A 19481-nucleotide genomic window follows, 5' to 3' on the forward strand; every position below is an offset into this window, starting at 1 on the left:
GCACTGATAAAGACAGTATTAAGTTAATTGAATATTAATTGGTCTAATGATATTTTGTAAAAGTATATATTTCACTTACTATGTTAAATTTTGTGGCACTAGGCTTGAACCCAAAGTAAAAGATAATTTTATTCTTTTAAATTGAGGTATTTGTTATGTATACGATGAAATGGATTTTTTTACATTGATTTATTTTGTTTGTGCATATGTGTGTACAAGGAGTGGACTTGTATAGCATAGCATACATGTGGAAGTTCCAGGACAAGACACAAGAGTTGGTTCTTCTCTTCTGTCAAGTTAGTTCTAGTGATCGAACTCAGGATTTCACATTGGGTGGCAACCACTTTAACCTCGGAGCCATCTTGACAGACCGGAAATAGCCTTTTGACCAAAGGTATTTTGATAGAATAAATAGTATAAATCTGGTGTTGAAGTCAAGATAATCTGAGACAGTGACTCTTTATTCAAATAACTCAGCTATTTCATTTATAATGAGGAGATACTTGACATCTTTCCACTCATCTATCATGAAAACTATTTTTGCAAAGCACAAAGTGAAAGCACCCATATTCACCAATGTATCTGGTATCAACAAATGGCATATTAGTATGATATCTTCAAGGCTATGTCCTTCACCCAGCTTCAGAATTTCCCTGTCTTAATTAGGTGGCTCAATGTTTATTAGATCAGAACTTTACAGGGAGATCAACATTTCAAAATCCTCTTCATCTGTTAGTAGTGTTTCTTTGTTATTTTTAGGGGTTTGGGAAACATAATCTCAAGCATATTAATAGAATGGTTCAATGAGATTTACTTTTAAAAGGATAGTTAAGGTAGTCCATGGAAAAGTTGTGTGTGAAGAAGAAGACATCTGGTAGGAGAATACATCCATGGAAATGACATGTTTCACCGCAGTGTTTTCTTTCATTGTATGCTACATGCAGTTGATGCCCTTTTGCATCTTGTTGGTTGTCAAAATAGGTTTGTGAACGGACTTTCCAGAAGACAGTATTTCAATATGTTGTAGTACGTTTTGATTATTTAGAACTTGGCTCAGTTGTGAATTTTGCTCAAGGTGTAAATGTCCATGGATATGAGTAATGCAATACAGACAGTAATCTATTTGTGGAGGAGATATACAACAAAGACAAGGAAATTGTTTTTTAGGTTATCAGGCTTGGCATTTTGCTTAGGACAGCACAATTAATTGGCATGGATAGACTTGGTTCAGAGTTAGGAATGAGCCAGAGAAAAAAACATGACTTTGAATTTGAGAATAGATACAAAGGAAAATGGTCCTTGATCTGGTAAGTATGGTAGGTGTTGAACATATTGTGTATGATGTGTGTTTGAGATATTAATACTAGTACAGTCAGCAATTGGAAAGGAGCCTGATTTCAGGAGCTACCCTGGGGGCTGGATATAGGCCCTTGTGAGTCATCAGTGTGTAGGTCTGGCTTTCAAATCACAGAGTGGGTGGATTTACAAAATATGACATGTGGCATGCTGTTGTGTGATTTTTTTCCTGGATAGAGGTGAATAAACATCTCTGTGCCTCACATGGGGCACTGTGACAGATCAAAGAAATCATTCCAGTCAATCTAGAGACTTTACTGGCATTACTTACAGGAACCTAGGTGAGGGATTACTTTGGGAAGGAGGATGACTCAAAGCTCACTGCATCACCAAAGTGTTCTTCTCACGTGCTTCATAGAAACCCCACTGGATGCTTCCCACTTGTCTAGCAATTGGTTACTGTTGTCCTGTCTCCCCAAGGAGGGGTCTTGAAAACCATAATACATTCTCATTTCTCCAAGCTCTGTAAGTTTCATTAGGCCCCTGCATTTTATGAGCCTCTTTCTTTCTACAACAGGGAGTATTTCAATTTGGAGGAAATAGCTACAGAACATTTGTTCCCTACTGATGCTCTAGCATTTTTCCCACCCACCCTTCCATCATTGTTCTCTGAGTCTTGGAGGGGCTAATATAGTAGTCTGTACTAGTCTGGTTATTTTATTTCATTTATGCTCAAGCATTGGGCTACGATGCCACAAGAACAGCTACTTATTCTCTGCAGCATGACTTGTTATGAAATTGTAGTAATCACTATCTACTGGGGATACAAGGAAATTTCCCTTCATATGCAACAAATGTTTATAAATCTATGCATAAAAACCACATCTTTAGACAGCAATCAACAGACATCTCACATCCATTTAACAAAGTAACAGTGGGTCACTTCCCTGATAGGGTTGACCTTCCCAGACATAGATCTTTGTCTTGAGTTATAATATTAAGAATAAATTCTTCCGTAGAAGGATCCTAAAAATGAATTAGAAAACACTCCATTGAACTTATAATATTCATGCCAATCGACACACATTGGCTGGTATATTGGTAGTCTAATATGCATGGTCCACGCCAAGCAGAGCAATAGGTGACAATTCACCTCTAGTGGCCTGCATAATACTACCGAAGCCACCCAATGGGGAAGGAACTTTTACTGCAATCCCATCTTGATTTCTCCAAGTTCTATAACCAAAACATGTATTGTGTTTAGCACTAGGGACCTACTTTCTAATTCTAACATAACATATCACCAGTCAAAGCCTTTATTGTTTATTGGGCTTCCTTGGACAAAAACTCATAGGGACATGACCCTTCTCTAGCACTGGTCTTAAAAACAACAACAACAACAAAATACCTGTAGAGTCTGGGTATACCTTCACCTCCTACACAGGATACTTTCTTACAAATCTTGACAGTTATTTTTGTTGTCATTACAAATGTTTCCCCAACACTCAAGAATCACAATAATATAATGAAACCATTTTTATACATGTTGGGCAGGATTTCTGAGGGCCCAACACTATCTCTTTTATGCCATTGTCCATGGGTCTTAGATGACTAAGGGGACACAAAAATATAAACATTAGCACTGTTCGATGGAGATGTGCCTATTGTTTGCATCATCAAAAGAATGATGTCTTGTTATTGGTGGGTGATGCCAGCCTATTCAGCCTTCCATAATCTACACTTAATTTCCATTAGTCATTTGCCAATCACATTTTGGGTTACTGCTCTACTGCTTCCACTGAGCATGTCCCCAACCCACATGACCTTGATGGAGTCAGCCTGTATCTCTGGGTCTGTTCATATCAAAAAGAGAGTAAGGCAATGCTCTGGCATGACTGCCATTAGAGCTAAGGTTCATGTTCTTATCAATAAATTCTGGAGAGGCTTTATGCTCTTGTGTTTCAATTAGCCATACCTGGCTATTGAAAAGCCCTGGGCAGAGTGGAAAAATCTCTACCCCAGTACACTATTTTTGCAAGAGAGAAATGTACATCACATACTGTTATCACCCACACCTAGGACAAGCTTGATCTTTTGAAATCTTTTTTACCTATGCGGTTTTATCACTGAGGTCTCCCATGAATCATTGCTAAAGATTTAAAGCCTTCCAGATACCCACTAGCATAGCACCTAGCTTTCTGTTGTGTTCCCTAGTACTCTCGCTGGACACAGCTTGCCACATTTTTCCCCCACTGATCTGCGCTGAACTCTTTGGTTTGTTTTGCCTTTTGATCATTCTTCTCTTTCCTGATTGCTTGGGCACTTTGGGAAACTGGTTTACATGCCAGCCTAAGCCAGTCAGATCTGCTAGAACCTTCTTACTTCATAAAGCTCATGTCCCAACATGAGACTCAGAAAAACCACTAAAGCACCACATTAGCTGGTATTATTGTTCTCGCAAAATTCCTGACCACTTCTCCTCTCTCAAAATAAAAACCAAACTAAACCAAACCAATCCCCCAATCCCCCCCAAAAAACAGAATAAAATATAAAATATAAAGAAGAATAGGTTCCCAAAAGCCAGCTAAAGCATTAGGAACAGGCCCTGCTCCTACTGCTAGGAGTCCCACAAGTAGACCAAGCTACTCAACTGTCACACATATAGAGAAGGCCTAGGTTGGTCCCATACAGGCTCCCTAGCTGTTGGTTCAGACTCTGTGAGCTCCTACGAGCAGCCTGGCCCAGCCTTAATACTACCCCAACTTAGCTTAGTCCCACCTCAACTAGATATGCCACGCTTTGTTGACAACATGGGAGGCCTGCCCCCTTCTGAACAGAAACAGAGGAGGAGTGGATGGTGTGGAGAAGAGGAGAGGTAGGGGATGGGACAGGAGTGAAGGGAGGGGAAACTTGGGTTTGGATGTAAAATAAATGAATAAACAATAAAAAAAATATAAAGAAGACAGTTTGATTTTGGAGCACACTTCAAGGCTACCATTAATCATGATAAAGACGTTATGGACACAGAAATTTGAGACAACTAGTTAGGTTGTATCCATAGTATATATGTGGTGGGGACATGTGCATGCCACTGGGCCTGGATGCTCAGAGCACAACTTTAGGGCATCAGGTTTTGTCATCCACTTTCTTGAGGTAGGGTCTCTGAGAATTCTCTTACCTCTACCTCCCATTTCTGTAGCATACTGTGATGACAGCCAGCCGCACACGACTTAATAGAGCTTTCCATGAATTCTGCCTCTCTAAACGCAGGCATCCATGCTTGCCTGGCAAACATTTGGCCCATTGAGCTATCATCACCCCAGGTCCCTAATAGGTAACTTTTAAGTCATTAACCTTCACCCCTTGTCCCCTTGGGGTTCTAGTCATGTCGTGCTGTAAAATAAATTCAGTCCAACATCAAAAGGCCCTATAGTCTTTAGCAATACTGACACTGTTTAAGAGTCTAAAGTCTACGTCTTTTCTGGGAATCAGAACAATTGCTTGACTTGGAGTTTCTGTAAAATTAAAAACAAACAAACAAAAAAATGTAGCGTTGTTCCTATCTGCAGTGTCACAGAATAAGTAGTCCCACCGTAGTAAAGAGGAATGGGGGCAGCACAAGGCAAAGGGAAATGGAAAGACTGAAACCTGGTGGAGCAAATTCCCAATCCTGCAGCTCCATGTCAGGAACCAGAGACTGGGATGGAATCACCTGGGAGGCCTTGGCTGGCTTCACTTCTCCAACTCTGCGACCTGCCCCACACATAGCCACTCCCTTGGGCCAGTTCCACTCTGTGTGACCAGCTTTTCTTGGCAGACCCTCCATGGTTTTGGCATCTCCAGCATCCTGATGTCTCCATTTCAACTTGGACTTCACCATCATTGATTTACACAGTGACCTCAGGAATTTGCACAGAAGACAGCCCTGGTTCACATGGCTTGGTTGCAGTGACCTTACAGAAACATGGCATATGTTCCATGATTTCATATTGCCCTCCCTCTTGTGTTTTTTTATGCCTATAAAAGTAGCAGGCATGTAGCTCTGTCTAGGTTTGGTGTCATTTTTGGGTTGAGTCTGTCCATGTTGAGCCATAATTACATTGACATTCACTGATTCTATGGAAATGTTTTCGTTGCAGTTGTTTTGAGCAGGAAAACCCTCCTATGGTTTTCTCAGGATAGGCTTTCTCTTTTCAAATGCTTTCCATTTTCAATAGATGGGGCCTTGCGAAGGTGGGATCTTGTGCACAGGAAACCTATTCTTTTGTATCAGTGCAGAACAGCAGCTTTCTCTTTAACAACACTGAATAAACACAAGTGCCTTAGAACATGATTTGTTTGTAACTTTGAATTCATTAATACTGTTTGCCTTGACCAACTGCACATTTTTAAATATCTTTCTTTTCATCTCCACCCTTCTTCCCTCCCTCCCTCCCTGTTTCTGTCTCTGTCCCTCTGTCTCTTTCTTTCTCTGCCTGCCTCTTTCTCTTTTTCCTCAATGTGGTTAAGAGCAATGATCAGTAAATATAACATAACCCAAATAGTATCCTGTCTTGAGATTTCTTCTGCAAAACATTAACTTCACTTTTAAATTTATCTGTGCTAAATTTCTCATAGCACAGGCAGATTGTAAACAGATTATTTCTCAGAACATAACGTGGGTTATCTCTAGCCCAGTTTCTGATAGCTTATGGAATCTCATGAATAGGGTTACCTCTGTCTGAATTTAGTGTGGCTTTCTGTCCTTTGAGACTACCACCAGATGGCCACTAACTTATTAAGTTATGCTTGTGGCATTCAAGGGCTTTCCTAGCCATTGTTTCAGACTCTCCAATATTTCTCTTAAAAAGCCAGTTCCAAAGGCTTAAGAACTGAGGATCAGGTTCATCATAGCAACAGCTGCGACCACAGTATAAAGATTCCGTTAGATACTTTTCCTGTTGCAGTGACAAAATACCCTATAACTACTGTTAGAAACATTTTTTTTTCTATTTTTCACACAGTGTAAGGGTATAGTGACCTTAATATCTCTTTATTACACAGTCTGGTCAAGGACCCTTGTCCATGGAATGACAAAATACACATTTAGGATAGCTTTTTCTATTTTAATTAACCCAATTTAGAAACTCCTTCATAAACCTACCCAGAAGTTTGTGTCTTAGATAATTTTGAATACTGACAAGTTGTCAATCAACATTAGCCAATTCAAATCCCATGCCATCACTCTGGTATCTGATGAATCAACCTCCTCCTTAACTCTACTGATGAACACAGTTCTATCTATCTAGCCTATCGAGATGAACATCAAATATATCACCTCTCTCTTAATTAGTTCCATTAGTAATGCCTGTCTTTCTCTCTGGTCTTCTCACCTCTGCTATTTATGGAGAGATCAGTCAGTGATAACCAAGGATCTCTAATAGCTCAGTCCAAATGACCCAGCCTATCAGAGACTGGTTTCTCTTATCTTGCTTCTGGTTATGCATTCTTTTTTCTCTAGGAGTGAAGAAAAGTTAGATTACTCCATTTCTCTACCTCCACAGCACTGAGACTGATCCTATTAACCCACATGCCCCACCGCCTTACAAACCAGGCTATAAGAGGTGCTTTCATTCTCTGAAATTCTTTACTAATTCAAACTGTTCAAAGGCAGCATATTCCCCGATTCTCATAGTTTCCTGTACTGGGCCATTATCAAAGCCCTCATCTATATACTGAAAGATGGATTTTTCACTTCCCTTGAATTAAAGGTCAGACTTGAAGGGTGTCTTTTCTCATTTCTACCTTATTCTCCCCCATTTCATTCTCCAGTTATTCATGTGAGTTTCAAGAATTTGAATGTTAGGCAGGAATCTTCAGCACATGCACCTAATTTACCTGTTATTCTCTTGCATCTTGTCAGTTTTAAGGAATGGCAAGCCAACATGTCCATTTCATCCTCACTTTTTTTCCACCCCCACAAAACATCAGATGCCTACGCAGAAGATAACATGTAAATGCCCATTTCCATTGCAATTCTTTCCGCATACGGACAGTTTTCTTTTCCCTGTGAAGATAATTCAATCTCAGTTGCATTTCTTTCTTTTTTTTTTTCCTGGAGCTGAGGACCGAACCCAGAGCCTTGTGCTTGCTAGGCAAGCACTCTACCACTGAGCCAAATCCCCAACCCTTCAGTTGCATTTCTTATGTCCATGGCAAAGGACACACACAGGCGCTATAGCCTGTTTACTGTCTAGGTAGATTTATGATGCTTTGGGGGATTGAAATACATTTCCTAGTCCATCAGGTGTTATGAGGGCATCTCCATGCTCCCGAGGCAAACTTTATTCATGAAGGTGGCATGTTGCTCCACAACATACAGTGGAATCTGGCCATCATGGGATCCCCTCCCTGACACTCCATTTGAAGAATTGAAGATGTAGGACTTTGATTGTAGGACTTATCATTAATGCGGAGATCAAGCAGATTCCAATACAACAAGAAGGCACAGTATCCATTATGATACATGGAGAGATAGCTATGCAAAAATTGCCTTCACAGATATCTACTGGCAGATGAGTCGGCTTCCATTGCATGCGCTATCACTTACTGGAAGGGCCATGCAACTTCTCCACAGCTGACCTTTGCATTGTCAATAACTGTCCAAGTACCAGTTGCATTATGTAACATTTGGGGAGAAAATGTAAACAAACGTTTATTTCCTGAGACAGGGCATTGATGACAAAGCCAAGAATTCCAGCCTAGTCTATGCTGTTGAACTGATGAGTTTCTTTGAGGTTGCTCCTTGGAGCATAAGCAGTGCAAAGGCAGCTAGCTACATCACCAAAAGCCCACTGCCACGTGAGTGAGTGACAGCTCACGAACTCTGCATCCCTAGAGTTCACTGCTCAACTTGCAGGCAGCTGTACTGGAAAATATTCTTTTCTCTAGCAATTGCTTACTGCTTATCACTTTGGGGAGAGCCTTGGGACTCTTGTAAATGCCAAAGCGCTTGGACCCTCTAAGTTGCATGAATTTCTTTAATGTTATGACCCTCCTCTTCCCCGCAGGAGGAACTGTTTCAATTAAGAGGTAATTAATACACAACAAATGGCAAGATATTTGTCTCTCAGCTGCTCAAACATATTTTTTCCCTTAGGGAGACTTACGATTTGCAAATACCCTATACCTATCCACCCCAGTCCACCCAAGAGAACTCTTATATTTCCCCTTCCAGGGAGATCCATGCTACCCCCCCCAACCCCCCAGCTTTCCTTGTTGCCTAGCCTCTCTGAATCTGTGGATTGTGGCATGGTTATCCTTTACTTTACAGCTAATATCCACTTAGGAGTGAGTACATACCATGTTTGTCTTTCTGGGTCTGGGTTACCTCACTCAGGATGGTGTGAACTTGAGGGACCATGGTGTGGGGTGGGCAGAGGGGGAGAGTGCTGAAATGGGAAGAAGCCTAATGCAAGGGAAACTACCAAGGGAGTCAATAAGGATGACCTTAGCTAAGACTTCTGTGATTGGATTGGTGACTACCTCCATTGTCATTGGAGAGCCTTCTTCCAGTGACTGATGGAGGCAGATTCAGAGACCCATGGCCAAACATTGGTCTAAGCTCAGGGAGTCCTTCTGAGGAGAGGGAGAAGGGATTGTAGGAGCGGGGGGGGGGGGGGGGGGGGGGGGAGGTCAGGGACATCTCAGGAAAATCCACACAAATAGCTAGCCTGACTCTTGGGAACACACAGAGTCTGAACCAACAACCAGTGAGCCTGCATGGGACCGAGCTAGACCCTCTGCTTCTATAGGAGACAGTTGTGTAGCTTGGTCTATTTGAGGGACTCCTGGCAACAGGAGCAGGAGCTTCTCCCGAGCGCTTTGGCTGACTCTTGGGAACCAATTCCTTGTGTTTGATTGCCTTGACCAGCCTGAATACAGGTTTTATGGCAGCTTGATGTGCCAGGCTTTGCTGATGCCCATGGGAGGCCTGCCCCTTTCTGAGCAAATACAGAGGAGGGGTGGATTAAGGGAGGCAAGGGGGAGAAAGGGGAAGGGAGTGGGAGGAGAGGAGGGAGGGGAGGCTGTGGTTGGGATGTAAAATAAATAAATAAAGCTGGGCGGTAGTGGCACACACCTTTAATCCCAGGATTCGGGAGGCAGAGCCAGAGCCAGGTGGAACTCTATGAGTTCGAGGCCAGCCTGGTCTACAGAGTGAGATCCAGGACAGGCACCAAAACTACCCAGAGAAACCCCATCTTGAAAAATTTAAAAAAAAATATGTAAGTAAATTAAATTAAAAAATATTTGCAAATATTGGGTACACATTGATATCAGACCTTTATGGCACTTACTTTAATATACTTTATAAATATCAGTGCATGTTTTAGAATACATCCCAACTGCTCTCCTTCTACTCTGGCACTAATCCTAGGATTTGACCAAGGCAGGCCTTCAGATTATTTGCTGAATGGATTTTCTGTAGTCGGTCTGTGCCCCAGACTCTGTTTGCATTCTTATACTCCTTATTTCACTTTAAAGGTGTAATGAAAAAATTAAATGTATTAGAAACTTTAAACACAAGAAAGATTTGTGGGTTTGCAGTAGTGAAACATGGACATAAAATTTTTATGTCACCGTGCAACTTTGTTACTTAGCGAAACAATATTTTCAAGTATTTAAAGTGTTTTTAACACTCTTTCTTGAGCTGGGGGAAGGACTCAGTGGGTGACTCACTTGTCAAATAAGTTTGATGACTTGAGTTTAATCTCCAGAGTACACATAACAAACTGCCAGGAGAGCACATGGGTCTGAAATCTTGGGGTTGCCTTTACCTGGAAGTGGGAGGCAGACAGAAGTACTAGATAGCCACATATCTGGGAGCTTGGGAAAAGCATCAGTGAACAACAATAGAGACTGTATCAAATAAGGCAGAAGGCAATACCAGAGACCTTCCCTCTGACCACTGCACATGCTCTGTAACTCATGCATGTCTACACCCACATACATGCACACACACACATCACACCCTCCCCCATACTCTGTTTCTTATGTGCATTTGTAAGGTCCACAACCTTGGAGTTGACTGGGAGCTGCATGAGAGGTAAATTTGTCCGCTGCTGCCAATATTCAAACATCGATGCCTGAACTACTTCACATACAACTTAGTTTTGTGGTGGACTTCATATTCTGTTTGCTTTGCATGAATGCATTCAACCGAGTTTAATAACGATCACTTCTCTCCCCACTCAATTTTGCTCCCTCTGAAGGAGCCTGGCAATCAGAAAAGGGTAAAAAAAAAAAAAGTTCCAGTGCCAAAAATAAAAATAAACATAAAAGAGTAAGAGGCAAGAAAAAGCAGAAGAAAAGGGCTGAAATAAAAGGCAGGGAAGGAAGGCTGTAGATAAGGGTTTTTATGCGTTCATAGCACTCTTGTAACTTTTGCTCCTATTGTGTAGACTTAGTTTTCCTCCCTGCCCCAAGGGAACAAGTGAGTGAGAGAGCAAGAGTAATACGCATAAGTGAACATTTCTTTTTTCATTTCTGGTACAATTCTTGCAGGCAAAATGCTGAACTTGCTTCATCTTAGTCCCTTATCTCAGAGTGTTGTACAGATCAATACGACATTACACAGCTGCTAGAGCATCTTCCGCAGAGGTAGTCTCAGAGTCCTCAAGAAACTGTGGCAAAAGATTTTGTAGTTGATGAAATATCTCAAATGGAAACATTCCGTCTCCTCTACGATGCTCCACTAAGTTCTACAACTTTGAAGGAATTCTCCTTAAAAGGAAAAAAAAAGAAAGTATCTTTTTTTTTTTTTTCTCCAAACCACGGTCTTGTGGATACAGCAGCTTACTCCACTGTTTATTTTGTTTGGTCAGCACGTGGACTAAATGTCCAGTCTATGGGATACACAGTGCACTGTCCTCCCTGCACTCAGTGTGGAAGAGGAACCACCCTGACGGTGATGTCAGTGCCTCACCCCAAAAGGAAACCGACTCTTCCTCCCCCAGCAGCCATCAACTGCCAATAGCTCCTCTGGAGGGTGTTAAGCCTCATAAACCCAGCCCCCATTCACTCTAGAATGTTGACTAGCTTGATTTGTGCATGTCTTGTTTAGGCAACCACAACCTTTGTGAGGTCGTAAGAGCACAGACCAAAAGATGCTATCAGTTGATATTTCATATCAATCCTCCTGAAAAATCTGTCTCTTACCAAATTCCTTGTTCTTCCTTTATGTTCCCTAAGCCTTAAGAGAATGACAGTAGATGTAGATGTCACATTTTGGGCTGAGCACACCACCACTTATTTTCTTTACTTTGAACACTTTGTGAGTCTTTTACTCATTGATGTTGACTGCGGAAAAAGAAGCGTCTCTGTTGAGGACATTAATCTATTGGTATACAGATAAGTACATAGAAGGTAGTTTTACAATATGTCCATTTAGCAAAATAATAAAGTAGGTTCTCCTCTTGAGCTCATGATTGCGCTCATTGTGGGTTCTTGGCTAGGTTTGCAGTCTATGTAGTGGCTTTAAATCTAACCAGAACTTGGTTGGTTACCCCACAACATTCATGCCCTTGTAGCACCAATGGGTATGTCTTGCCAGGATTGTTGTGACTCTCAAGATTCACAGGTGGATAAAATTGTGATGCTATACAGAATGTTTAAGTTGACCAGAGCTATTTCTTTTCTCCGACTCCCTTCAACATTTGCCGATGCATTTCTTTCTAATACAATGTGCATTTCTCAGTGCTTTCTTGTTTTAGAAGTTACGTGTGTGCGCGCACATGTGCATGTGTATCTACAGAGGCCAAACTAGAATATCAGTTCCATTAGAGATAAGTTTACAGGGAATTGTAAGCTGCTCAAAATGAATTCTGGTAACTGGACTCTAGTCCTCTGGATTAGCACTAAGTGGTCTCAATCACTGAGTGATCTCTGCAGTTTCAGCCTTTAAGATTTTTATAGGACAATTCAAGAACCCCCCACAACACACACACACTATTTGGGAAAGAGTATTCAGTCTCACTGAGCACCCCAGCCTTCCTTGTTCTTGACCCTCAACACTCTTATTCCATTTGCACATTTCCTTCTCAAGTTGCAGCAAACGAAACTATGTGCATTTCCTAAAGTCTCATTTTTTTTTTCCTCCATTTAATGTTACAGTTTAGGTAAGTCTGTGGCATTTCGTACCACAGAAAACATCCCACTAAGTTGTAGTAATTAAGGTACTCTCTGGGATGACTTTGCTCTCATTCCTGGGTGACAAGTAACCATGCTTTACTTTTATGGAGATTGAGCTTGAGAAGGGGAGGGAGAGGGAACAGTGATTGGTATGTAAAATTTAAAAAAAAAAAAAAAGAAAAGTTTTCAATACTGTATAAATTTCTATGTGGTCAAAAATGTCTATATTTTCATGCTTCTCATTCTGAAACAGAATTCATTTCATGTCTTCTTTCTGGGCAATAAGCGCTATGATCACATGAAGATTCTTAAGCTTCTCCATATCCCAAGGATTATGCCTGACCCTGTAGAGTCCCAAATGCTGGTACTGTTACAGGACTTTCCCGAGACTTCATTAGATCACTCAAGCTTTGACACTTAAGGTAGAGTATAAGCAGAGGTGGGAAGCAGTAGCAGAAACCCAAAGACTGAACTACCGTGAACTTGCCTTTTAGAGGAAAACATTATTCTTGAATAAGTACTTTTACCTTAACTACAATATTCAATATAAACATTACAATTATCCTCTTTAGAACCAGGCTTGGCAAACACATCTAAAGTGTCAGTTACTTGAAGCTAAAGGCAGGAGATCACTTGGCCTCAGGTGTTTGAGGCCAGCCTAAGCAATATAGCAAGAATCACTTTTAAAGAAATAGCTATTTTTAGTTTCTGATTGCTTTTCCTTACTAAGAGTGTAATTTGAGAGCTGGTGATTTGAGAATAAGTTCTGTGTTCTGAGGTTGCACAACTTTTCTGTTTCATATGCAATTATCATTACCAGAAAACCATAGTTACAGGCAAGAACCAAAACATACTCTCTTCCTGTTTTATTGGCAAATTAATATTTAGAATCATGTCTTCTAAAACCTAATATGTCTTCTTTTGCTTCTGAACGTCTCATAAAATACACACATGGAGAATATGAGTCTGTAGAGTTCCATATTTTTAGATCATTAAAAATTCTCAGATGTTTAAAGTCTATTATCTGAATATTTTAGCAGGCCTGGCCAAATTGCACAACTCTAGCTGATTAATGAACTGATGTTGACTAAAATTTTAAGATCCATTTCTTAAGGGAGGGACTAATGAACAATTAAAGCAGAAATCATGGCCTTTGACTCCTGTTCAACTCCATTTCAGTTGTTTGTATTGAGACTATTTGATGATAATCTCTAATTATTTGACAATTCCATGTGCATTAAGCCAGTATAGGTTAAATTTAAAAAAATGGTAATTTATAGAATGAAGGAAATAATATTTAAAAACAAATTGAGGCTAGAAGTGTAGCTCAGTGGTAGAGTCCATGCTTACAGGTGCAAGTCCCTTTATAAAAAAATAGCTAAGTCCATAAATATTAGCAATTACAATGTAAATGCTTTTTAATCCATGATTTGATTAAGTAGCTCAGACTCATAGTTTTCCTTTTTTCTTTTTCTTTTTTGGTAGCATAGGTTTAAGTATTGAGTAATAATATAATAAAGTGGTAGTCATCATGTCAAGAAGTAGTCATTTGATAAATAGAAACTTTTAATTCATAGTCTAAATTTGTCTTCCAAGTTTTGCAACTGCATTAATACTTAGTTGTGTATCGCAAGTCTTTTATTCTTCATAATTTCTAGTCAGTTCATTTTCCCATTTAAAATTTTGCTTCATTATGATGACAAATAATCCCTTGGTACAATGCAGCAACACTAAGATAACATTTCAATCTTTGCACATGGAGAATTCTAGTTGGTGCCTAACTATAAGCTTCACACCTACCGGCTAGTGTGGATGATACTGGAATGTACTCTGAATGCTACCAGAGGAGAAAAGTAATCATCAGTATCAACAGCTATAAACCCTGTGACCTACAACAGTGACCTGCCTGAAGGATATACTGATGCGTTAGCGGAACAAAGTTTTGGCTGTAACCAACCACTTTTTGATTGGAGGTGAGGTCTGTTCCACATGATGGAACCCATCCCTGACACTGCAGAAGTGGCCAAGAACCTGGCCCTAGATGTATCCTAGACCTAGGATAAAGACCAATTCTGTATAGAAATATAATAATAAAATGATGACTAATGGCATTCTGCTATATCTGTGGAAAAGTGCCCCACTCAACCCACATCTAGAGGAGATTGCTTCTTCTTGCAGTAGGTGACAATTAACCGAGGCCCACAAATGGACAAATGTGCTGAGAGTAAGAAGATTTGGAGTAATCGTCCTAAATAGGACAGCTCCAGCAAACCCCTCCTCTAGAGGCTGGAGAATCTATACTGAAGACGAGATGGAAAGACTCTAAAAGGCCGAGTTAGTGGATGACTCCAAGGGAACAGCATCTTCCAGAGACAACAGGACTGATACATATATGCTCTCACAGAGACCGCAGCAGCATGCTCAGGACCTGCACAGGTTCAAGCCAGACAGGGTCCCAGCATTGAGAGTGGGAAATGGACACAGGGTCACACACCTAGCTATCTGCAACTGATACCTACTAGTATAGGGAAAACAGGTTTTCTCCAATGAGTCTCACTGGATATATCAACCACACTCCAGAACAGGCCCCTTGCCTATATGTAGTTAGGTAACACAAAATGAACTCAGTATATATATATATATAGTGGACTTTTTAGTTCATTTTTCTTTGTTTTGACTTTTTTGTTTCATTACTCTTTTGCTTCATTTTGACATTTGTTTTGGGGTGTGTTCTTATTTTTCTTGCTTTCTTATTAAGTGTTTGGATGAGGGAGTGAGAAAACATAAATTGGGTAGGGAAGGGGTTGGGGAGAATCTGGGAGGAGTTGGGGGAAACATGATCTAAATATATTGTCTTAATGGAATTCAATAAAATAAAAAGACCTCAGTGAATATTAGGCAAAGTACTGGGTTCCACATATTGATGCTTCTTCAGATAAAGAAGAAAAATGAAAGACGTTTTATGAACCTTCTGTGTTCAAGAATCCCAAAGTACCAAAACTGCTCTCATAAAGCATTTTTTCAAATAAATAAAATAAAATGCTGTGACAGGTATAGTGAAAAGAAACCTCTAACACATCATATCTGAAGTCATTGCTGACATTAAATAGTGCTCTCTACTACAATATGTGAAAACACACAGGATCCAAAAGAAACTGGATAGTGTTTCCTTTCCAAAACACTGAAAGATTTTTAGGAAAACGTGTTTGAAAAACTATTAATGCCAAATACACTGAGTTCCTGGACCATAGGGAAACACATTTTAATTGAAGCTAATTAGCAAAGGAAGATGGGATAGAGTTCATCTAGAGTATTTGGATTTGGTGACTAAGTGCGTGTAGAAAGCTTGCCTGAAAGAGGCTTATAATATCTAACATTTCCAAGGTGAACCAGAGAGCCAGCTGCATGTTAACTGTATCATATAACATAGAAAATAGCTCTCAAATGCCAATAAAGCTGCACCTGATTTTTGCCAAGAGACCAGGTGTTGGTGGTGGATACAATATGTTCCACAGTTTGATGCCTGTGCTTTGTTAGAGGCACCCTAGGAGAGCAGCAATGGTGGCATTTATTGCAAAGTCAGCCCCCTCCCCCCGCCATTCTCCTGAATCATGCACATGTGTTAAAACTACAGGGTGATACAAAAACTGTACAACTAAGAGAACATCCAATAATTAGGGTGTTTAGCCTTTTGAGGAGGATAATGTTTTCAGTCCTCAGGGAAGGCCTTGCTCTGGAGGAGGTGGGAATGGGGGTTGGGCTGGGGGGAAGGGGAGGGGGGCAGGAAGGGGGAGAACAAGGGAATCTGTGGCTGTTATGTAGAACTGAATAGTATTGTAAAATAAAATAAAATAATAATAATGAAAAAAAGAAAAGAACAGTTCTTATGGTAGGCTCAAAGATGCTTCGAAGGGCATGTGAATTTCATATTACTGTTATTACTCAGTAGGCATTTGCTGGCTTAATTCAGTAGCCATGTCTTATTGGCACTGATGATCGCTAGTATTTATAATGGTATAATAAACAGACCTAATTATTATATTTATCATTCATTCTTATCTTGATGACCCTTGTGCCCAGTGTTCAAATATCAATTTTACGTTGAGTTTGGATAAGTTTCCAGTGTTAAGGGAAGGTACTGGAAACAGATTTGTGAAAACTGTACATAATGATGTAGTAACGCCTTGATTTGCCCCAAATGCAACATAAAACACATCTGTTAGCCTGAGGCTAACTCATCAGGATTCATTGTTCATAGTTCTGGAAATCATCATTAAAGTATTGTTCATCTCCCCTATCATGTTATGTGATTCCCAGTTAGCAGTGCAATCAGGTCTTAATTAGAATTCGACTTTGTTCCCTCTAAGCAGTCTAATGTTACCATCATTAGGAATGGATGTTCTTAAGTTGGTCTATATTTTAGGCCAACTTCATTTAACATTTTGTTCATTCAGTTTGAGTAGGTTCCATTTCTTTGTTGTTCTGTTAATGCATTTGAAACTATAACATTGATGCTGCATGTTACTGTTAAAATTGTATTATATATTACTTTGTGAGGTTGTATGTTTTTCTATACTGTTAAGGATGTCATATAACAATGATTTTCTATAAATGGAAATGATGAATACAAACTCTCTGGCCTTTCTTATTAGAGAATCCAAAGAAACCAAAATTTAAATACAGTTATAGGTAAGACTATGCATGAGTCAACGTAATTTGTAGTCTTCAGAATAGTGAATGATTTGAATCTCTAAATTTTAGGGTAGACAGAGTGAAAACAGTGACTCTTCTCACATATTTGGTAAATTTTAACTTCATTTTATCCCTCTCTTTCAGGGTGTGGTTAGACCCACCGGGGGATATGCTGTAATGCTGAACTGGACAATGTCTTCCATCTATGGCCTCAAACCTGGAGAGGTAATCAGGGTTCTACACTTCTACCACATGGCATGCCACTGATTAAGACATGCATTTCATTATCTTTTTATTTTATTTTATTTTTTAGGTATGGTGGGCAGCTTCTGATTTAGGCTGGGTGGTCGGACATTCCTATATTTGCTATGGGCCTCTTCTACATGGAAACACAACGGTTTTATATGAGGTAACAAAATAGAAGTTATACTATATACAGGACCCTTATTTTACTGGAATCCAGTTCTTGATGAGTAGTCGGGGTAGGAATAGTGAAATTTGGATGGCAGCAGGAAACATTATAGCTTCTTCAGTTAAAAAGGTTATTTCAACTAGAAAGGGATCTAAAAGAAAGTCAATAAAAACAAAATTATGGAGAACAAGCTTAGAATCTATCCCAGGAGCTCTCTAAGTGGTAATATCAAAGGAATATGGATTTTAGACTCCTAAAAAAGCATTACAATAAAACAATCAACATAGATTCACATTTGGGTTTTTTTTTTCACAAAATCAGTGGATTTACAAAAATATTTTCCCTATCTTAAATAAATATTTCCATGGCTTCTAATATCAACTATGAATATAAAAAGAGAAAGAAACCTAGAGCAACTAGATGAAAAGCTAAATGGTAGACAAAGTTGAATATTCTGACATAGTAATTAACGTCATCCTGAAATAAGGTTTCTATATGTGTATTAGGGAATGCCCCTCATATGCCTGTTTTCTGTAATCCTATCAGTGGCTCGCAAGAAGCCATATCCACATACTCAGAGTTTTGCAGTGGTTCTCAACCTGTGGGTCACAACCCCCAAAGACCATCAGAAAAGAGATACTTATGTTACAATTCATACCACTAGCAACATTACAGTTACGAAGTAGCAGCAAAAATAATTTGATGGTTGGCGATCACCACAACATGAGGAACTATATTACGAGGTCGCAGCCTTAGGAATGTTGAGAACCACTGGGGTAGAAGACAGCTCTTAGTGAAGGCTCCCTGTCACTGTATCTGATGATCTGAGTTCAATCCATAGAATACACATGGTCGGAGGAGAGGACTGACTCTACCCGTAAGTGGTCCTCTGACAACAGGCACACCACAACATAGACATAAGCATGTTCATATATGTGCACACAAGAAAAAAAAAAAAAAAGCAAATGTAGTTTTCAATGCTTTTAACATCTGGGTGTGATAACAAATATGGTATTTTCAAAATTATCATTTAATATGATACTGGTAAGATGGAAAATATAGAAATCTTTACATACTCCTATGTAAACCGAAATGCAGTGAAGTGAGTGGGACTACAGAAATGGATCGGCAATCAGGTCCTTTTTTTTTTTTTTTCATATTTTTGTTTTATAATTAACTTCACATATCAGACACAGATTCTCTCGTCCTCCCTCCTCCCACCCTCAGCCCTCCCCACCCAATTCACCCCCCATACCCACCTCCTCCAAGGCAAGGTCTCCCCTGGGGAGTCAGCCCAGCCTGGTAGACTCAGCTGAGGCAGGTCCAGTCCCCTCCTCCCTACACCAAGGCTGAGCAAAATGTCCCAGTATAGGCCCCAGGCTCTAAAAAGCCAGCCCATGCACCAAGGACAGGTCCTGGCTCCACTGCCTGGGTGGCCTCCCAAACAGTTAAAGCTAATCAACTGTCTCACTTACCCAGAGGGCCTGCTCCAGTTCCATGGGGGCTCCTCAGCTATTGGTTCACAGTTCATGCATTTCCACTAGTTTGGCTATTTATTTGTCCCTGTGTTTTTTCCAATCACAGTCTCAATAGCTCTTGCTCATACAATCCCTCCTCTCTCTCACCAACTGGACTCCTGGAGCTCCACCTGGGGCCTGGCCGTGGATCTCTGCATCTGCTTCTATCAGACAAACAGGAGATCTTAATGTTCTTGTGGAGAATTAGAGTTTTCTTTCCAAGCAACCATGGCAGGCAGGCCACCACAGCTTATAACTCCAGTTCTGTGGGATCTCTCAGACCCTTCTGGCCTCCATGGAAACCTGCACTGTACAAATACACATGCACGTTCCTCCCTCCCTAGCCCCCCCCCCCAAATAAGCAAAAAGTAAAAAGGAAATTAAAATGCTTTTAA

The 19481-nt window shown here is 40.2% G+C and overlaps 1 protein-coding gene across 1 annotated transcript in view; it reads left to right on the forward strand.

The window, feature by feature from the left end:
- Acss3 (acyl-CoA synthetase short chain family member 3) overlaps positions 1-19481 on the forward strand; it is a 171750-nt gene that overhangs the window by 66174 nt on the left and 86095 nt on the right. Inside the window, exons 6-7 of the mRNA XM_028873024.2 lie at positions 17302-17382; positions 17471-17566. Of these exons, the coding sequence (XP_028728857.1) occupies positions 17302-17382; positions 17471-17566 (177 nt within the window). The remainder of the gene's footprint in view (positions 1-17301; positions 17383-17470; positions 17567-19481) is intronic.

This window comes from Peromyscus leucopus, chromosome 18, assembly GCF_004664715.2.
Source record: "Peromyscus leucopus breed LL Stock chromosome 18, UCI_PerLeu_2.1, whole genome shotgun sequence".
Classification (NCBI taxonomy): domain Eukaryota; kingdom Metazoa; phylum Chordata; class Mammalia; order Rodentia; family Cricetidae; genus Peromyscus; species Peromyscus leucopus.